At 38.6% G+C, this 20,695-nt stretch overlaps 1 protein-coding gene across 26 annotated transcripts in view; it reads left to right on the top strand.

The window, feature by feature from the left end:
• LOC105485558 (roundabout guidance receptor 2) overlaps window positions 1-20,695 on the top strand; it is a 1,382,758-nt gene that overhangs the window by 1,189,598 nt on the left and 172,465 nt on the right. For 25 of the 26 annotated variants that reach the window (XM_071089525.1, XM_071089527.1, XM_071089519.1 and 22 more), the window contains one exon: window positions 19,070-19,227. In XM_071089525.1, coding sequence (XP_070945626.1) covers window positions 19,070-19,227 — 158 coding nt within the window. Of the gene's footprint in view, window positions 1-9,881; window positions 10,000-19,069; window positions 19,228-20,695 lie in introns of those variants that run through there. The other variant, XM_011747916.2, reaches the window with a different exon arrangement.

Below are 20,695 nucleotides of genomic sequence, written 5' to 3'. Positions count from 1 at the left end.
TTTGAGCTACAACCTAGTTATACATTTATATACTAATCAGGAGAATTATCACTGTGGGCAAATATATACTTTATAAGAGACTGTGTATAACATTAAATATCTCTATTTGATTATTCAAAACCATTATAATGCCAGGTGTGTGCTAAATGTCAAAAAACTCTTTCAGTTAATCCTTATTGCCACCTTAGATAAGAAGCGCCATTATCCCCATTTCACAGATGAAGAAGCAAAACGTTAGAGAGGGTAAATAACTTGCTCCAAATGGCGTAGCTGTGAAGCAACAATACCAGGACTCAAACCACAGGCTTTCAGTCACCAGAACATGTGGTTATAACCTCCAGGGAGCAGAGAATAGCTGAAGACGCAAGATTCTGTTGGTGCAAGTGCAGAAAATATAACCTATGAGAACTATGTGACTCTGAGAAGTAAACTGTCTCCAAGATGGTAACATACAGTTCTGAATGTTTCAATAACAGTGAGTGAGGAGAGAGAAAAGATTGAGGCTGACGAGAAAGTTTGTGTTTGCTGGAAGAAGAGGCTGGCTTAAATTTTTCTTAAAAAGTGAAAACCAATCCTGAGGGTTTCCGCATAGCCATTAGGAAAAGCTGCCCTAGTTCCTTACACAGGAATGTAACACTGATCAGCAATTCGCTCACCATCACCCTTTGTTCTCCAGTTTTTTAATGAAAAAAAGGCAACTGTACAGAATCAAGCTCATATTAGGGATTTATTCAAAGAAGCCAGTGTCATCATGAATTTTGAAGTAAAAATGGATTTAGCCTAATGTTCAAAATCACCATCTCACAGCATGGCGTAATAACTGATTACAATGAAGACCTTAGTTACTAAGCTAAATTATTTTTAGTATACTTCGATTATTAGGTTAAGAAATTGTAAAATATGCCTGTTACATCTGATTTCATCACAATATTTTAAAAGTATAAGATCTAGAATTTAAAAATGATCTATTTTCAAATCCTGGCCACTTTTGTTAACTAGATGAACTTGACATCTTGGAACCTCTGTCTTTTCATTTATAAACCTGCCAACCTTAAAGGGTCATTGTTAGTATTCAATTGACCTTATAACCATTTAATAGACACTGTTTTATTCCACCCCACTAGACAACTGCAGTATTTTAAAATAAACATTCAGAACATGATTATGTTATGGTTATGGATGTGATAAGAAGTGATACAAGCTTCAGACTTTTTTTCTGACCATTTGAATACATGAAATTTAGGAGTTAGTGTTTACCTTTGAAAATAAGAAACTACTAGCGTTTCACAGATCATTCAATGAGTATTACATTCCTTACTAAAACAAGAGATAAGCAACTACCTATATATTGAGTAAACTCAACAATTAGACCAATATAAGGAACTTTCTACTAAAGATGCACGTTTAATAATTAACTATATCCAGTTTAATAATGACAAGAATTGAAATTCATTATTCATCTGTTTATTCAATAAACACTTATTGTGCCCCTACTGTGTGCTAAGGATACCATTCTAGACTCTGGAAATACAACAGCAAGCAAAATGAACTTGGTTCCTGCCTTCATGGAGCTAGCTTACATTGTATTAAAAGCAGATGGATACTGAACACAAACAAGAATAATTTTACACAGTACTATGTGACATTCAGGGGAGAAAACAGAGGAATATGATATGTGTGATCTTGCTGCTTCTTTAGTTTGGGTAGTCCTAAGGGAAAGTGAAGAAGTGATATGTAAACTGAGATTTGACTAAAAGAAGAGGAGGGGCGTAGGAAGTCATGGGGAGAATAACAGTTCACAGGCCAACTAAATAATGTAGAAACAAGACCCAAGGAAGTAACTGGCCCTGCTAGAAGAAGAAAAAGGCCAGCATGGCTGGGAAAGAAGGGAGCAGAAGAGGTAGATACTATGAGATGAGAGGTCATATCTCTTGAGCCTTGTAGGCCAGGATAAGAATTTGCATGTTTTTCTAAATGTCATGGGGGTGGTGTGTGTGTGGGGGGGCGGGGAGGTGTCCATTGGAGAATTTTATGTAAAAAGATGCCAAGGTTTATTTTGATAATTTTAAAGAGGTTCCTCTGTCTGCTGCAGGAAGAATTGACTGTAGGATGGACAGGAGTAAGAGTAAGATTGTTCAGTTGGCTGCTGTATACTCTGAGAGATGTTGGTGGCTCAGACAAAATGACAGGAGTGGAAGTGAAGAAAATTGGGTGGATTCTGAATAAGTTTCAGTCATTGGACGTTACTAATGGTCGGGATGGTGTGAGTGTGTTCATGGGTGACAGAAAGGGAGGAGCAATAATAATTCCTTGAGCAATTCATAGCAGATGCTACCATGTACAAAGACAGTGAAGACTGAGGAAATAAAGACTTGTATGGCAGAAATCATGAATTCCGTTTTGGTAATGCTGAGTTACTCTTAGACGTTCAAGGCACTGTCTAGCAGGCAGGTGGATACGAGGCTGCAGTTCCAGGGTAGCTCAGGCTGGAGGCATGTATTTTGGGACCATCAGCATGGAGGCAGAACCAGCAGGGGTTCACTCGGAAGAATGTGTGGCTGGGACACTCCATTTTGAGTACTATTTTCTAAGGGCAGGAAGTCTTTGGCAAAGCAGATGGATGAGTAATGGCTAGTTGGAAGGAAATTAGGAAAAGTATTCCAGAAGACAAGGTAAAAAACACACATTTAAATTAGATACATTTTAATGCAATGCTTTCAAGGTAATGATTTCATTATGCAGGAATTGAGGGGGGAATTTAAAAAATGTAGGAATTTTCCACATATGAACCCTTAGCAAATATATATCTAGCACTTGTTGTAGATAAGGTACAATGGGAGAGAAACATGGAGTTTTTATATCTGCATTGGAGAGAATAGCTAATAGCTAATTTCCCATTTTTTTCCATGGCCATCTGACTCTTCAGTCTTATAAGGTACTGATATATTATGTAGTAAAGGAAATTAATCACAATATTTTATTAAGCCGTCCACTGTTGTATGGAAGTCTTATTTGGCCAAATATTTTAAATATTGAAAAGAAAATGATGGCTATATTAGTATACTTTTGTATCATTTTAAATGATTTTCAATTGCTAATAACCACCATCTCTCATATGACTTGTTTTTATAATTGAAAAAACAACAACAACTGGGACTCTGTGTTTAAAAAAAAATATGTTTTTAGAACATGCAATTTAATTATTGGTCTGCTTAATATTTGAGATTTATCGAAAATATAGAGTGAACCTTTTTTATGCAAATTTATTCAGTTCTAAAAATAACTAAATGATAATAAAACATTCTTTTTTTCTTTACATCATCTACAGTAATGAAGCTGTTACCTCTCAGTGTGCATTTTAATGAATTTTAACTAACATTTTAATGAGCCAACATTATTATAGACCCAAGGATTAGACAAAATTGAATTTACCGGTATTGAGGAAAGTTCACCAAAAGTTAATTATACTGTTTAAAGATGGAATATAATATATTTTATGATAAACCATCAAGTATCATCCTATATGAAAAATCGTGCTAATGGTTAAATAACATTATATTTATGCTGTACATAGATATATTCTTCATCACACTTTAAAAAATTAACGGTATTTTTGTTTTTCTATATTCAATCTACATGACATATAAAAGGCATAGCATATCAAAGAAAACAAATTAATATTCTTATAATATTAGATTTTTCAAAAAATATTTTTTAAAGAAATCTCTATGAAGAATTGTTATAAGTTTTTATTTTTTTAAAGGAGGAATGATTTATAATTTTCTTGATTTACTTTTTTTGTTTTTTCTGAGACAGAATCTTGCTCTGTTGCCAGGCTGGAGTGCAGCAGCACTATCTTGGCTCACTGCAATCCCCTCCTCCTGGGTTCAAGCCATTCTCCTGCACCAGCCTCCCGAGTATCTAGGATTACAGGCCCGTGCCACCACACCCAGCTAATTTTTGTATTTTTAGTAGAGACGGGGTTTCACCATATTGGCCGGGATGGTCTCCGTCTACTGATCTCAGATGATCTGCCGGCCTCGGCCTCCCAAAGTGCTGGGATTACAGGTGTGAGGCACCATACCTGGCCTGATTTATTTACGTGAAATAGATTTATAAACTCACAACTTGTAATTTGAGAGAGAAAAATAACTTTTCATAAAATTGATAATTTTGGGTAATAATGGATATTTTGGCTTCTATAGAAGATGTATTAACAACTATAAGCCACTCTCAAGTAAACCACAGTTAGTAATACTTGTTCCTTCCTTTAGAACCTCCTCACTCTTCATTCAGTATTCTATTGAGGCACTGAAGGGACTTAAGTCTCAAATCAAAAGGTTGTCATCGAATTTGTCTTTATGTCTCTTGTGCCTAGTTCATAGTAGTTAATGTTAAATGAAAAGAAAGGTCTTTCTCAATACTAAAGTTTGTGAATTCTTAGTCTATCTTTGAAAAAAACTCATTAGTTCAATTGTATATTTTGATCAGGCTTAAGTTAAGGGCATGCTTACCAGCATCCTACAGATATTTTATTGACATTTACATTTCAAAGCACCTAATTGTAGAAAATTGCCATTTGTGTCACTGAATGACTCTTCTAAGAAACTACGTTTCTGTACTCTCTTCGCAACTCTTTGTGTTAAATCCAGCTGGGAAAGATAGTGTGATTTGAAAACACTCTCCGTCAACATACTTGTTCTTTATGCATTGAGTTTATACATTGGTAAACATACGTATTAATAAGTAATTAACACATTTACAGGGTTTTAAAGAAGTATAAAGTAGATGCAAGAAGTCTTCCTCCCTTATTCTTTATATTCCAGTATTTTTTTTCCTGCAAATGCATTTGTTATTATTAGTTTCCCGTGTGTTCTTTCAGAGATTGTTTTATGTGCATGCAAGCACATTCCAGCGTATTTCTTTTCCTTTTCTAATTAATTAAAGCATCCAATGCATATTTCAAACCCAGCTCTGAAACTCGCTGCTCCAAAAAGACTTACTTAGGAAAACAGTTTCCTCCATTTTACCTTATGGAATTTTAAGTGTACTTGTCCCCAGTGATTCATACTTTTATTTTTCAGTTGGTGGTTTTTGAGTTAGGCGTGGTAACTCTCCTAGATCTCTGTAGTACTGTGAGTGGAACATCTTTCACTGAACTGTCTTGTGCTCCTAAAGTGTGCCATGTGGAGACGGTAACAAAACATGGAGCACATACTTGAGTTTAAAAAGTGGACGATTGAAAAATAAAACTCCTCTGTGACCTCACAGAGGTAGTCTCAACAACTAGAGCTGGTTGAAAAGTGAAAAACAAATATCTAAGTTTGTTATCAATTTAACAGAGCAAAATTAAACGTCCTATTAAAATCAACTTTTAAAAATGAACTAGGTAAAACTTACTGGGCAAAATGTATACTTTTTGATTGGGAAGAACCATGGATATTAGTAATGTATAACATAAAATAGTACCTCTAAATATGTTTGCTTTTAGAATTATATATAAATTCCTACTCCTTTAATACTTATTCATAGCGATGATCACTTTTAGCAATTGCAAAGTAATTGATTGACCCCTAAGACATTAAGGTCTGAAAAATTTTATATATGGGACAGGGTTATTGAAGATTATTATTATTGTTGTTGTTGTTATTACTTTTCTTGAAACAGAGTCTCACTCTGTTGCCCAGGCTGGAGTGCAGTGGTGCAATCATGGTTCACTGCAGCCTTGACCACCTGGGCTCAAGCAATCCTCCCACCTCAGCCTCCAAAGTAGCTGTGACTACAGGCGCACACCACTACGTCTGGCTAATTTTTGTATTTTTGGTGGAGGTGGGATTTCACCATGTTGCCCCAAATGGTCTTGAACTCCTGAGCTCGAACCCCCATCTCATGGCCTGTCAAAGTGCTGGGATTATAGGCGTGAGCCACCATGCCTGACCTCTTGAAGATCATTAACTATTGGACAGTCAAAGGAATTAAAAATTGACAGCCATGAAACTCATTTAAGATCAGATTCAAAAGTAAGATTCAAAGTCTTTCTTGTTTACTACACTACATCGAATTCCTAATGACAGTAATTCTTTTAGGAACGACTTCCTTTACTTTTCATTGTACTTTACAAAGATCACTTGTGTAGGCTTCATAACAAACCAAAGACAAAGGCTGTTTTAAAACCTTCATTTCACAGATGAAAAAAGCTGAAGCTAAAATGGCTGAAGGACCTGTAATAATTTAATAATAAAAGTGGATACTCATCTGGATAATAAAAGTAACAGAACGGAGACAACGCAGGCCGTGTGACTGGGCCGGTTATCTTTCCCACAGTGCTGTGCTGCCTTCCTGCCAAATAGTAGCAGCTCCATAAACACGTGTTAAATGGGAGTTCCAGGTCCCTAAGAGGAACTGGCATATGGTGGAGGAGATTTAGAGTGCGTTCCAGAAATAGAGAACAAACTGTGTTTAGGCCCTAAAAAAGAAAAGAGCATATTACCTTTCAGGACCTGAAGAAAGGCCTGAGGAAGTACGGGTTGAGGATTATGATTGAGGGGACAAAGAAGAGGCTGTAGAGATTATTTTAGAGAATAGACCACATCGAGTTACAGGGGGAGGAAGGGAACTATTCAGCCTGAATTTCCTGGAACTGTCCTGGAATAATTATTAATAGTACTTCCTTTGGATTTCAAAGGTGTTCGTTTGGAAGGTGAAAAAGAAAGTTATCCAATTCTTAGATTATGCTGAAGATTTTTTTTAAATTTCAGAATGAATGAATGAATGCATTTCCTCCTTTACTACCTGGGATATTAGAAGGAAAATGAAAAGTCTTTTAGTCCATATTTCATACCTGTCACTTTTATCAACTGAGAGCAGCTTCAGTGATTGGTTCTCCAGTGATATATTGAAGCCATTTGTCATAAGGCCCTCGCCCTCTAAAGCAAAGGTCTTTCCTTTAAGTAAATATGGGGAAAATATTAAAAGTATTAAACATGTGCATTAGAAAGTATTAAACATGTGCATTAGAAATTACTCAATCTGTATATAACATTTGATTATTTACTAGCCAGTAATTTACTTCAAAAATTATCCCATTTGCCAACTTCAGATTTTGTTGTTGTTGTTGCTGACATTTTAGACAACTTGACCTACATTCACAATAGCCATAATTTGTTCATCAAGAGTACCAAGAAAACAAGATTCTAATTTTACTGTTTGTAGGCAGTTTTTAGAGGGAGTAAGGTTAATATGGTGTGTGAAAAAAGCCAAAAAGAGGTTAAGGCAGTTTGTGAATTTTAGTAATATGGCATAATAAATTGCCTTGATTAGGTCAAAATAATGGAGGTTTAGTAGACTTTCTGGTAAATCTTATTTATCAAGTTTGGTATCATCCCAGGGAGAGAAACTAAAACCATCTCATGCAGCTAAGTAAGTAGTAACTACAATGTAGAGAGCTGCTTCCTCTCCACCCAGACAGGGAATGGCTATGATTGTTTTTTATCTCCAGGCATTCTGAGAGCGAAAGTGTAGTAAGTCCTCAGGCTAGGAGAAACAGGGTAGCTCAGGGAATAGATACAGAGCTAGAGACTCAGAAGGCAGTGCTATTTATTTTCTTATTGTTGAGCACATACTCTATGGATGGCCAAGGTGGCTCCAGTGTGTATCAGAGGAAAAGAAGGATTTCATTGAAAACTCTACTTACGAAGGCTTCTTTCCAGTTTCACCTAAGATGTGAAAGTTTGATTAAAGCATCCATGTATTTTAAAATATTTAAATACTTTTGGGTAAAACACATATTATTAATTCTCTTTGTGAGAACTCAGTATTACTTATACCTTAAAAAGATACTCAGTATTTGTTGTTTGATATCATTTTGTCTTTAGGAATATAAGAAATTGTGCTTTTCATAAGTAAACAAAGATCTTCAAGCACATTGTTCTCCAATCACTGTCAGTGGTGTAATATGAATTTTCTGAGGTAATTTAAATTTGGTATTTGGGACATTTGCATTTATAAAAAGGACTTGGATATGCTCCTTGCTTCCTCTTCTGCTGAACTGTCAGAAGATGGCGATGCTTTTGGAGATTTATGGTAGATGGGTAATGAGATTGCTGAATGTTAACTACTGTATTCGGAATTCATTTAGTAGCAAAAGAAAAGAAGGTTACTGGGTTTGGTATAGAGTAGAGAAGTGATAGAGCTATTTTTAATCAGCGAATTTAAAAATCAATATGATACATTCTGAATTCGGATACATTTCAAGCTTCTTGTCATGTAGCAATCAAGTAGAAATTTCCTGAAGAACACAGGATGCCACATTGGATCTAATTCAGTAAAATTCGTGATGGTGTAATGCCCATATTTTGTGATGTGGACATATCAAATTTTAATATTGGAAGACTAAGACCAAAAAATCCACAAGCATGTGGAATATGTTTTTTAAATGTAAAATTCTAATATAATCTATGCAGTTAGGCTTTGGTTATGTACCAGTGCAAAAGAGGAACATACACCGTGTACTCTCAAACTGCTCATTTTTAAGTTTATGGATTATGATGTGATCCACGTGAACCCCCTATCTAGGACCTCCAACGGTTGTGGTTACAAAATGTGTTGTTAAAATAGCTAAAACGATGGAAAGGGTGAAATTGGCAGAATCAAGTTGTGAGCCCATATATATAATTATATTTCTACTCTATTCAGAGATGTGTTGAGTTTCAGGTAGAGGAGAAAAAAAAAGAAAGCAACAGTAGTGTTGAAGTAACTGGCAAAGAAGGTTGACCTTGACCTTCTTTTCCTTTCAACCCTCATTTCATCAGCAGGGGTGAGATTACTTTGAGACCCTGCCAATAGGTAATAAATAACACATAAATTCCAGGACACCCTTGCACTGTAGGGTGCCCTAATGTGTAATAATCCTTAGACTATTGAGTTTATAACTCATGACATCTGGCAGTTACTTGGCATTGTAATTCATGTTGATCACGCACATCGGAATACATGATGGTAGAGAAATATCGGAGCAATAACACGTTGATACCAGGAGAGGCTGGAATGACAAAAGATGCTGCTGAAGCTCTGTACCTCTGTGAACTGTGCGGTGGAATGCTGTGAAAGCTAATATCTTCAGAAAAGGACTGACAAGGTGGGAGGAGAGCAGCGATCTGTTGGGATCCAGAATAATGCAGCACATTAATAGGTACTGGATAACACTCTTTATTTCCTTTATTCAAATGGACAACTATAGCTATAAGTCAGTAATGAATCTTGAAATTTGGATTTAAATACATACTTAGATATATTTTAAGTGTACGTGTAAACAAATGTATTGAATTCAAGTTTTGTATAAATATATATGATTGAGATTTAATACTTTAGTTTTTGTTTTCTTTGGTCTAATGGTAAGGTAAGGGCTAAATGAGGAGGGGATGCAGAGAGTTGAAGAAAAATGAGAAGCAGCAGGAAAACAAGGTAGGCGTTCTACAGAGCACCCGTAACGCGCTGACCCGGTGCCTAGCAGCCTACGTACTCTGTCTGAAGACATGAGCTAGGCCCATGGGACCTGAACCACACTGAAAAGCTTGACACAGACAGATGGTTATTTGTAATCATCCTGTAAATGTAAATTCTTTAAAGCTGGTGGGCTTGCTGGCTCTATCATCTCTCTGTCTCTCTATCTCGCTATCTATCCCCAAACCCAGATCTAAGAAAAGTAGGAGGCCACATTATAAGCTTGAAACAATCTGGTGTTTCCCCTTGTTATCATCTTAAAAAACACTAATTAAAAACAATAAGCTAGGCTGTGTAGTTCTTCATTTTGAATTGACTGTATTATATCTTCTTATGCCCAAAGTTACAAGCATTGCTTCGAACAAGCCAAGACAGTTGTGTCCGAACGGGGCAGTGCTGAAAGGCAGTTGCTCGTGGAGCAGAGCAGAGCGTTTTGGGAGCATGGTGAGGTGGCTTTTGTTCTGCAGCTGAGGAAGGCGTTGCCTTGCACATGTTTAGGTTAGTACTAGCATTGCTAGAAACCATCCTCCTCACATGCTATGTTTGGACACAATCTCTAACTTGATCTGGTTTCTTTGAGCTTTCTGTGATTTTGGAGGCAGCAATGCCATGTGAATGATTCTGTGGGCGATGGCTCTTTAAGGGAGAAAAAAGAGGAACTGATTAAACATTAATTAGCTTCAATCCACAGCTTCCTCATAAGCTAATGGGTAGGCTCTGCAGATCCCTGTCAAATATCACATGCTAGGCTTTGCCAAAAATAGGACTTCCAAGTGTTGAAGGCATGCCAACTGCTGGCTTTCTTTTAACTGCAAACCAAAGGAAATGATTGCCAGAGACAGGCCTAGAGTCTGCCGTGGTCAGATGTCACCAGTTTGCAGTGCCACATGTGATCCAAGAGTTTATGAATGATCTCAACACTTGGTCCCCAAGGAGAACATATGCATTACAGAGGTTATGGATACAAATTACAGAGAGCGCAATGTTTCCATGCAATTTCTAAGAATCCTTCAGCAAGTTCTAAACATTAATGGAAAACATTAAGGAAGACTTGGCACTCTTCGCAGGACTTCAAATTATCTTGTGGGTGAGGACAGAACACGGCTAAAAAAAGGATTCAAGAGTAAAGACTTGGCTAAGAAACTCGAGGCTGGCCATTCCTCCTGGGTGAATTATGCGTGTGTTTGTGTGTTTTATTCCCCGCAGAATACTAGACTTCACAAAATGCTGTGACTTGAAAATGAACAAGTCACAGGGCATTCTTGTTTATTCAACATGCTCCAGTTCAAACCGCCGGTTTCTCTGGATCGTTTGCTCAGTGAATGTGCCCATACACAGCCTCTCACTGGAGGTGGGGTGAGAGCTTCTGGTGTCGGTGTTGTCAGCGTGCTACAGGGTGCCAGAGTGTCAGCCTGCACAGCGGCCCCCGGATGTCTCCCCACTGAGTTCTTTCTCTCCCATTCCCCTTCTGTGCAGAAGAAACCACTTATGACTTCTGCCCACAGGTTCAGATGTTATTGTCTATTTAACTGGTGGCTAGCCCATCCTGACCGCATTTCGTTCAATGGTACCAAATGTGATAGAGTAGTCCCTTGTGAATGACAATCTTTATTCAGTTGTTTCGTCATCAAAACTTCGGAAAAATACAAGATTATTATGCCGTGTCAGTGGGGGGCTTCTGGTTGAAAAGGGAAACTTACACTGGCTTAAATATAAAAGGAAGCATATCTAGAAAGTCCAGAGCTAGCACGGTTTTCAGAATTAGTTTGTCCAGCCATGTCCTTAAAAACCCAGATTTTTTTTACACTCCGTTCATAGTTCCAGTTTCATCCTGAGGCTCGAGCTCCCCTTGGGTTCAAAGCCTGGCTGCCACCTACAGCCTCGTAGTCCGGGAAGAGACAGGGCGCCTCCTTCACGTGCAGAGTGGAAGTTCCGAGCTGCTTGCTGGCTGGGGTTACATCCAGTCATTCCCTGTGGTAACTGGTGGTGGTGGTGGTGGCCGTGGTGTTGGTAGGGCTGGGGGAATAATCTGTGCTAGTTTTATGAGTGGCCATCACTTTTTTTTCCTCTTAATCCATTGTAATAATTTACTATGATTTACTGTAATTTGTGCTACCGGTTTTTCTGGCTGACATAAATCTGTTTTATTCTTTGAGTCGTTGATTTCTGACCTTCTTGAACTGTCTGGCTTTCATTTTACAGATACATGAGCATGTAGGTAGGCAAGCCAAGGATTCTATTTCTCAATTCCAAACGATTCAAACTGTTCTTCATAAATGACATTTTAAAATCAAATTAAAACCTTGTGGTCTATTTTATGTAATAAAAAAAGGCTGCAATACACATCTCAAAGAAGAGCACATCAATTCAATCAACCAATCAACAATATTTGGTTAACTTTTCTGATACCCTTCAACTTGAGAGCTCTTTGGAGGGTTACCCAGTCCAGTTAAGTAGATAAGGAAAGACTTCAGGTGAGTGAGTCCAAAGCTGACGCGGAATGAAGAGTATGTACTCCAGAAAGACACAGGCGAAAGTAAGAGAACAAAGGGACAGCTAGGAGTGACTTTCAGGCAGAAAGCCCATCATATGCCAACGTCCAATGATATTAGGTGTTCCTTCATATCCCTAGGGCGTGGAGGTTACAGAAATGTCCCTGATGAGCCTGGAGACATATGCAGGGACCTGATTCCAAACAACATTTGAAATCATATTAAGGAGAGAATTGTATCTTGAGAGCCATTAAAAAGTGTTAAAAAGGGAATTGACATGATCACATTTGCATTTTAGCTAACTCATAATAGCTACAATGGAAAGTTTAAAGGAGAAATCAGAGAAAAAGGTCAAATAGGATATTCTTACAGCAATTCATGGAATAGATAAGGACATTCTGAACTAGGGCAGTGGAGAGAGGATAAATAGACCCAGATGATATTGCAAATCAGTGCAGCATAATGACTGTGTAAATTCTAGTGTCAGACACACTGGGTTCAAACCCCATACTTACCTAACACAATAGATGAGTCTCCAATGACCTATTCTATATCCATAACACAGTCATTGGCACATAGTATGTACTCACTAAATTTTGGCTATTATCATAGAACAAGTTATTTTAAAAATATATTAAAAGTGTCATTATATGTGCCTGTTAATTTTTAAAAGCAAGTTTAAAAAATTCTTACTGAAAATCGGCACATAATTATATATATTATATGTACGGATAAGTAAAGGCTCCTGAGTATCCTTCTATGTATCATAATTTACTGAAGCTGTATTCGCAAACTAAAATGTATGTCCTGTAAGGACCTGCTTGAGACTAGAGGTCAGTCTTCTACTGAGAAGTCTGGATGTCATTGTGCCACGTAGCCCCAGCAGTTCCGACACATACACAGAGACAACACCTGCCTGCAAGAAACCCTTGTGTTCAGTGTCGTTTGGGTTGCCTGTGGTTTTCAACTGCTGTTGGCCATACCTTTCATTCCAATTTTTTCTTAGATTATCTTTCGCACAATATTTAGTTGGTTGTAGATAGTATTCTTTAGTCAGTGATGTGTGCCAATTCTTTTATCAGTAACATTTTAGGCTTTACCCTTCTAATAACTTCTTTGGGGTCATGTGCACATTGTGGTTTAGAAATATATCTTTCAGAAGTCCATTAATTATACAGTCTCACCTCATTGTCATTACTAATTTGTTTTAATAAACTAAGATGGAAAGGACTATGTAGTGATTTGCCTAGACCGAGGTTAAAAAAAATTTCTAAGAACTATTGATTTAAGACAAAACAGACAGGGTTTGGGATGGGAAAGAATATAGGATTATAAGGAAGCAGGAGTCAAAGATATAAGCTCTAAAATCACAGCTGGACATAAAACTTTTTAAAGGCACTCTATTAGTTACCTATTGCTTCATAACAAATTGCTACAATATTCAGTGGTGATTTGAGTCCTCAAGGGTGTTTGGACTGAGGGCCTTGGTTTCTTGCCAGCCGTTGGTGACTTCAGATCCTTGCCAAACGGGCCTCTCCATTCTGCAACATGGCACCCTGCATGATCAGAGGAAGTATATGAAAGAGAGTAAGAGAGGAATTCAGAGTTTCCCTCTAAAGATTCAATAACTTAGTCTGCTGAAATACACTGACAATAGACATATTAACACAAGAAAAAGGCTACATATTTACTACGCACACATGTGCATAGAAGCCACACAAAATATGAGACTGAAAGAAAGGTCAAATACTTGAAGCTTAATTATTCTCTTCACAGAGGAGAAAGAAGTGGGAGATACAGGCAATTTTAGAAGAATAAGTGATTTTTTGAGGAGATGAATGGGTCTGAAGAACAAAGGGTGGCCTGGGACAAAGTTTCCCTGGGCTCTGGGTGCAGTGTCGACTCTGGTCTTTCCTCCTGCAGTATGCACCAGTTTCCCCTGGTTAATGAGATGTCTGAGAAAGGAATTCAAATAATTGAATATCTTCTGGAGGACAGGATCTTTAGGTAGACAGGGGATCGTTAGAGAAAGCCCTTTCTTCTATTTGCTATTCACTGGGTGCTCTTAGTTTAAAGTCTAAAGTGGCATATTTTGGGGTGTCATTTTCTAAGCCCCAATGAGAGAGAGAGAGAGAGGAGAGAGAGAGAGAGAGAGAGAGCGCGCGCTAAAACATGCAAGTCACAATCGTTTATAACCTGATCTTGGAAGTGGCAGCCTGTCACTTTGTAACGTTCTGTTCATCAAAAGGTAAATCACTAGGTCTAGTTCATGCCCAAGGGGGGGGATATACAAAGGGAATAAGTAACAGAAGGGAGTGACCATTGGAGAACAGAGCAAGGGCCTACTGCAGGCACTTGTCATTCATGACATTCTTCTTAATATATTTGTTAACCAATTCATAGGAGTGTGTTGAGCACATTACAACGTTCAATACAAGCTCTATGTCATAGATGTGAACTATATTGTATCAAGTACTCTAGTAATTTAGAATGTTCCAATTTTCCAAAATAATTTCCTAAGTCATCCTGCCTCCCCATGTAAAAAACAGGAAAATATAATTCAGGTTATATTACGATTAGCTAAGTGAACTATTTATATATGTTTTCCAGCTCGCATATGGAAATGAATATTTGGGTTCTAGCCATTTACATATCCCCCCCACCCCACTCCACAGAGATTTGAAACCTGTATTCTATCTTAGATCTGCAAGCAAGTTCTATATTAAAATGTACCTACTGTATCCTTTTTCTTTTTAAATGAAATTTTAAAAATTGTATTTTTATTTGACAAGCAATCGTATGTCTTATATATTTACTGGGTACAATGTACACCTGTTAGAAAAGCTATTGTCTGAAAGATGAAAGATAAATATTGGTGAGGGTGTTGAGAAAAGCAGACCCTTGTATAGTTTGTTGGGGCTCAGAAACTGATACCCTGAAATATGTCACTAAAGCAGTGTCTGGGGTTCGAATATCTGAGGTTCGTTGCCTCATGCCAAGGAAATCAAGGACAGGGACACACAGGGAGTGAGTTGAAGAACAGAAGTTTAACAGGCAAAGGACAAACGCTCCCTTGTGCAGAGGGAGGGTTCCGAGCACACCTCCCAGTTGGCGACCAGAGGCGGCTGGTTTTACAGATGAGCTTGAGGACACGATGTCTGATTCCCACAGGGTTTGAAGGATCCGGTGGGGCAGGTGTGTCATTTACATAGCGTGTGAAGAAGTTGGCCACCCCACCGTAACCTTTATTATGCGGGTGAGTTCTCTACCTGGCTGGCACCATGTTGCCTGCTCCTTTACTGCACCTGTGGTGACAAAAAAAAAAAAAAAAAAAAGCGGTAGGCGGAGCCTCGGTGTTGAACTGACTTGGCTTCCAGGTATCCCTTTGTGTTGGCTGCCAGCACTCACCGTGCAAGCTTCTGGCTTGCCTCTCTATGTCTGCAGCTCGGTTTTACAGGCTGCCCTTCGTTAGAAATTATTTGGGGCTGTTTTTTGTTGAGAGGGAGGCCTCGCTGAGGACTGGTTTGCCCTCACTACCTGCCTACGTAATTTCTAGCTCCTATAGCAGCACTTGGACATGCTGAACTGAAGAGGAAGCCTCAAGATCTCTCTGACCTTCCTCCTCCAAACCCCGTCTCTCAGTCCTCTGTGTCTCAAAGCACAGGATGAAGCTGTTCTCCAGAGTTTCTTACCTGCCTAAAGTCCGCACCCACCAGAGAAGAAAACCACTACCTCTGGCCCTTCCCTGAATGCTCATGAGCTCCAGCGATATTGCAGGAAGGAAGACTGAAGTCGGACAGCAAACCTGGGCAAACTTTCCTCAAAACCAAGGTCCCTTTGTGAGCTGAAAAGACTCTGTCCCAGGCTGTTGTATGTTCTTTAAGCTTATTGAATCCGCCTAAAAATTATCCATACTTCCTCATCTCTCTTTCCCCTGAGAAACAGAGTATATAACATTGGTGTACCGTAACGATACTAGACAATTACTCTGTGATTCTCCTCAGGGCACGCTAATACATTATATACCTTTTCTCCAAGTAATCTGCTTTTTGTGAGTTGATTTTTCAGTGAAGCATCAGAGGGCAAAGGGGAGGCTCTCCCTTAGCCCCTACGACTTGCTATAAATGTAAATTAACGCAGCCATTATGGAAACAGTATATTGTTTTTCTTCGAAACATAACGTACTGCTACCCTCTCATTGGATTTCTTTCTCTTCATCATATGTAAAGACTTTATGGAGAATTAGGGTAACACACACAGTGGTATGTGCTCTTCTTTTGACATACTTGTCAAGCCATACTTGACAATATAGTTTTCAGTTCTTTCTAGGGTAGAGGATTTAGGGGGAATACACACACACACACACACACGCGCACACACATTTACAATTTGAAATTGCTTTGCTATTTTCTACATTTACAAGACCATTTCAGTTCTCTTCATCCAACACATGGGAATACTTCACCGTGGCTAACACTTTCTTGTCTTTATCGGCTCAGATAAAGAGCACAGGGCAAAACCCAAGGCAGAAATTAATAATTAGCACAAAAATGGGAAGCGAGAGATGTTATTTTACTTTTGTTACATTTATGAATGTACATACCAACCCCAGAAACATATAAACAAATATCAGAATATACATATCTTCCTTCAAAATTTGAGAAGAGTAAAAATGATTTTATTCCTTTTTCTAAAAATAAGTTCTAGGCTTGCTGTGCTGGAACCTGCTGAAAAGCATGTTGTTCACCTGAAAGAGAGAGAAGAAACGATATCCTGAAGACGTAGGGTAAAATAAATGATATCACCAAACACAAACGGATATACTGAGTGCTATACAAACCCCAAAGAGCGTATTACAAGTTGAAGAGGGCACGGTATCAATTATATCATTATCTCACCCTACTCTCTGGCTGAATAGTCTGAAAGCCTAAAATTACAGTTGATGTTAGATTTCTTGGCTTCATTTGCAAATTGGAGTCATTTTCCCCCTTTTTGTTGAATGCCATAAACACATGTTTTATTGTTAAAGAGTAGCAGTCCTTTTAGTTTGTTATGATGTTTTTCTTCTTTTGGTCCCTCATGTCAAAGGGCCTTTAAAAAAAAATGGATTGTAGCAAATTGGTGTAACATTGTATTTCTGAATGATTTGCAATGGTCTTAAGTACCATTTGTGCTTAGGCTTTTTGGCATACCATTTTTTAGGAGACCAGATCTGGAGAAGGCCCTTCAACTGGCCAGATGTGCCATTTTGGAACAGATCGAGGGCCTGCCAAAACACCATTTGTTGCCAGTACCGGATATTGCAGGGGTGCTCATCACCCTGTCACCATATTTTTGCACTTCTTAACGTTGCATGAATAGGCAGCTGTTCTGTATTTAGAATATAAATGAGTCACCAGCTTGCTCTCCCTGGAGGATTTACCTGCAGGAGGGAACCACAGTGTTAACCCCTTCTCATCGGTTGCATGAATGTCACATTTAAATGCACGCTTTCCTCAGCCCATTCAGAAGCAAATCCTTATGCATGCAAATCACACCTTTCTTGCCAGTTAGACAAGGGGGCCAAAAATATGCAGTTCGCAGTGCTAAAATGGAACACATTTCTTTAGCAGTGAAAGCAGTAAATTAATCAGCTTATAAACTGAGAGTGAACAATTTGTGCTGAATTATTTCTTACTGCTCCTTCCATAAGAGCAGGTTCTCTAATCTCATAAAGGGCCGTGACTTCATTAAGATGGAAAACCGTGTTAAAGGATGTGTTGCAAGAGACGAGAAAAGAAAAACCCTGGAAGTCACTGAGTTGTCTCTCTGGAGCTCTTGAAGGACAGGGAGTTTTATTTATTTGGAGAATGACAATTAACCTACAGACTTGGCACAACAAAGAAGCAGAGTGCTGAAGTGGGTCTCATTATAGGACATGGAAGGCAGTTGGTTTGACCTCATCCCCACTCGCAGCACGTGATTTACATACCAGGCTACCACAAGCTGCCTAATGTTGATTTCAAACAGCTCGATGTGTGCGTGTGTCTGTGTGTGTGTGTGCATGCGTGTGTGTGTGTGTGTAGGTTCATTTTACCTCGAGGTACTTTGGAACCAAACTTGTCAGTGTTGGATGTCCAAGCACAGAAACAGTGAAGCCGGTCAGGAAAAGCCGAGGCAGTGGTAGTATGTGGTACATTTGCTGATCTCAACTACTTTTTTGAATGTTTACCCTAAAATTGACGTAGCTCTGATTTACCACATAAACGCAGTCCTCTAGGGCTGAGCCATCTCTCCAGGCTTTTCATCTTGTCAGGAGCAGAGAAGCGCAAGTAGATAGATAGGTGACATTTGGAGAGGCAGGCATGCCAGATTTTCGGTGGTTACAGCGGAGGCCCAACCTGCTGTTCTCCTTAATGAAAGGAAGGAAATTTCAGACAGGCAAAACTGCTATAAGGGATATCTCTGCCCTGAATGTCACGCTGCCCAGATGTCACTCGGCAGGTGGAGTTGCAGAGAGAAGAAAATGTAGCCCTGCGTACGTGGGTGCTAGTGCGCTGCAAGGGTGAACTATGAGTCTGTCTTCTGAAGTGTAATGAAAACAGTGTGGATCTTGTCTATGTTCATGTCATGAGAAAGGACTTCCGCAAAGAATTCTCACCCCACTTTCCCTCGCAGACCATTAGGCTTGCAGGCTCACAAACCACGAGCGTGTATATATATATATACACACACACACACACACACACACACGAGTTTCTGTGTAGAAAATAGAATCATACTAATGAAGCGTTCTGCACCTTGCTTTTTAAATCAATCACACAACTGTACATGAATATTTCTCATTTTTTTGACTTATTTCATTTTTAAAATTGAATTTTTGACCAAAGGTGCACAATCATTTAGTCAGCCATTCTCCTGTTGATGATCATTTATGTTGGCTCTAGAATATTTTAAGGCGGATGTCGCTATGTTCTTAGTAAAAATCCAGGCAATTTTCACTAGAACAAGGTAAACAAGACTTGAAGTGACTTGTACAACAGAAAGCTTTAGTTACCGTCGCTGAGTTTTCTTTTCCTGTAATTATGTTTCCTCAGTGTTACGAGATGACTTCCGACAAAACCCCACAGATGTTGTAGTGGCAGCTGGAGAGCCTGCAATCCTGGAGTGCCAGCCTCCCCGGGGACACCCAGAACCCACCATCTACTGGAAAAAAGACAAAGTTCGAATTGATGACAAGGAAGAAAGAATAAGCGTGAGTTAAATTAAAATCGTGGCCCAGAGAGATTGAATTTTCAGTCTCAAAATACAAAATAGATGTATTTTATCCTTTAACTTATTATTAATATAATTGTTTTTGAATGTTAATTACAATTTATACTGCCTTGAAAAGATTTAAAAACATTTGGATGAGACTATAAGAGACAAAAATTGTGTAAATCCAGAGTACATGAAATATTAATTGCACCAATCTGAATTGTATCTTTACCCTGCAATATTTGGCTTTTTTTTTTTTTTTTTTTGAAACGGAGTCTTGCTCTGTCACCCAGGCCAGAGTGCAGTGGTGCGATCTCCCTCACCCCAACCTCTGCCTCCTGGTTTCAAGTGATTCTCTTGCCTCAGCTTCCCAAGTAGCTGGGACTACAGGCGGGCCCTCCACGCCCAGCTAATTTTTGTGATTTTTGTATAGACGGAGTTTCACCATGTTGGCCTGGATGGTCTCCATCTCATGACCTCATGATCCACCCACCTCAGCCTCCCAACGTGCAGGGATTACAGGTGTGAGCCACCGTGCCCGGCGGATGTTATAGCTCTTTTATAAAAGCTCCAGAAGCTTCTGTTAGCCATGCAGTACATGAGTGTTAAACTATAAATGATAGCCATAAGCCACATTAACTACATCTAATTTTGCACCATTTTCAAAAATTATAAGTGAAAATAATTTAAGGTGATGAATATCTCAAATGCTGTTTCCAATTTTTCCAATTAAATAATATTTATAACAGTAAAATTTTATACATGAATTGATTTAAAAGCAGATTGAATAGATATGAAATAAAATTGAAATCAAAATAGCTGACTGATTCTGCATGTTAGCTCATGCGGAAAAATAACTGTTTTCAAAGGAAATTTATAATCAGATTCATCAGTTGATTAATATTCAAAATGAAACACACAGAAACAGGGGAATGGCATGTCATCGTTTTATTTCTTCAGAGGATCCATGCAATATTCATATGTGAAGTTTTTAAGTGAGAACCAACCCACAGAAATAGTATATAATTGCTTAACTTTCTGATATTATTCAGTAGTAAAATTTTTATATTCAGTACAACTCAGAGTGAATATATTTAATTTAAGATAATTTCTCATTTGGCTGAATGTGCCATTTTAATAAAAAATCTATAAAGTATTGATATTATATTAATATATATATAGTCTTTATATAATTTGTGTGTGTGTGTGAGATGGAGTCTCGCTCTGTTGCCCAGGCTGGAGTGCAGTGGTGTGATCCCGGCTCACTGCAAGCTCTGCATCCCGGGTTCCCGCCATTCTCCTGCCTCAGCCTCCCGAGTAGCTGGGACTACAGGTGCCGCCACCACGCCCGGCTAATTTTTTGTATTTTTTAGTAGAGATGGGGTTTCACCATATTAACCAGGATGGTCTCAATCTCCTGACCTCATGATCTGCCCACCTTGGCCTCCCAGAGTGCTGGGATTACA

Source organism: Macaca nemestrina, chromosome 2 (genome assembly GCF_043159975.1).
Source record: "Macaca nemestrina isolate mMacNem1 chromosome 2, mMacNem.hap1, whole genome shotgun sequence".
NCBI lineage: Eukaryota > Metazoa > Chordata > Mammalia > Primates > Cercopithecidae > Macaca > Macaca nemestrina.
This window is presented reverse-complemented; position numbering and strand designations above follow the sequence as displayed.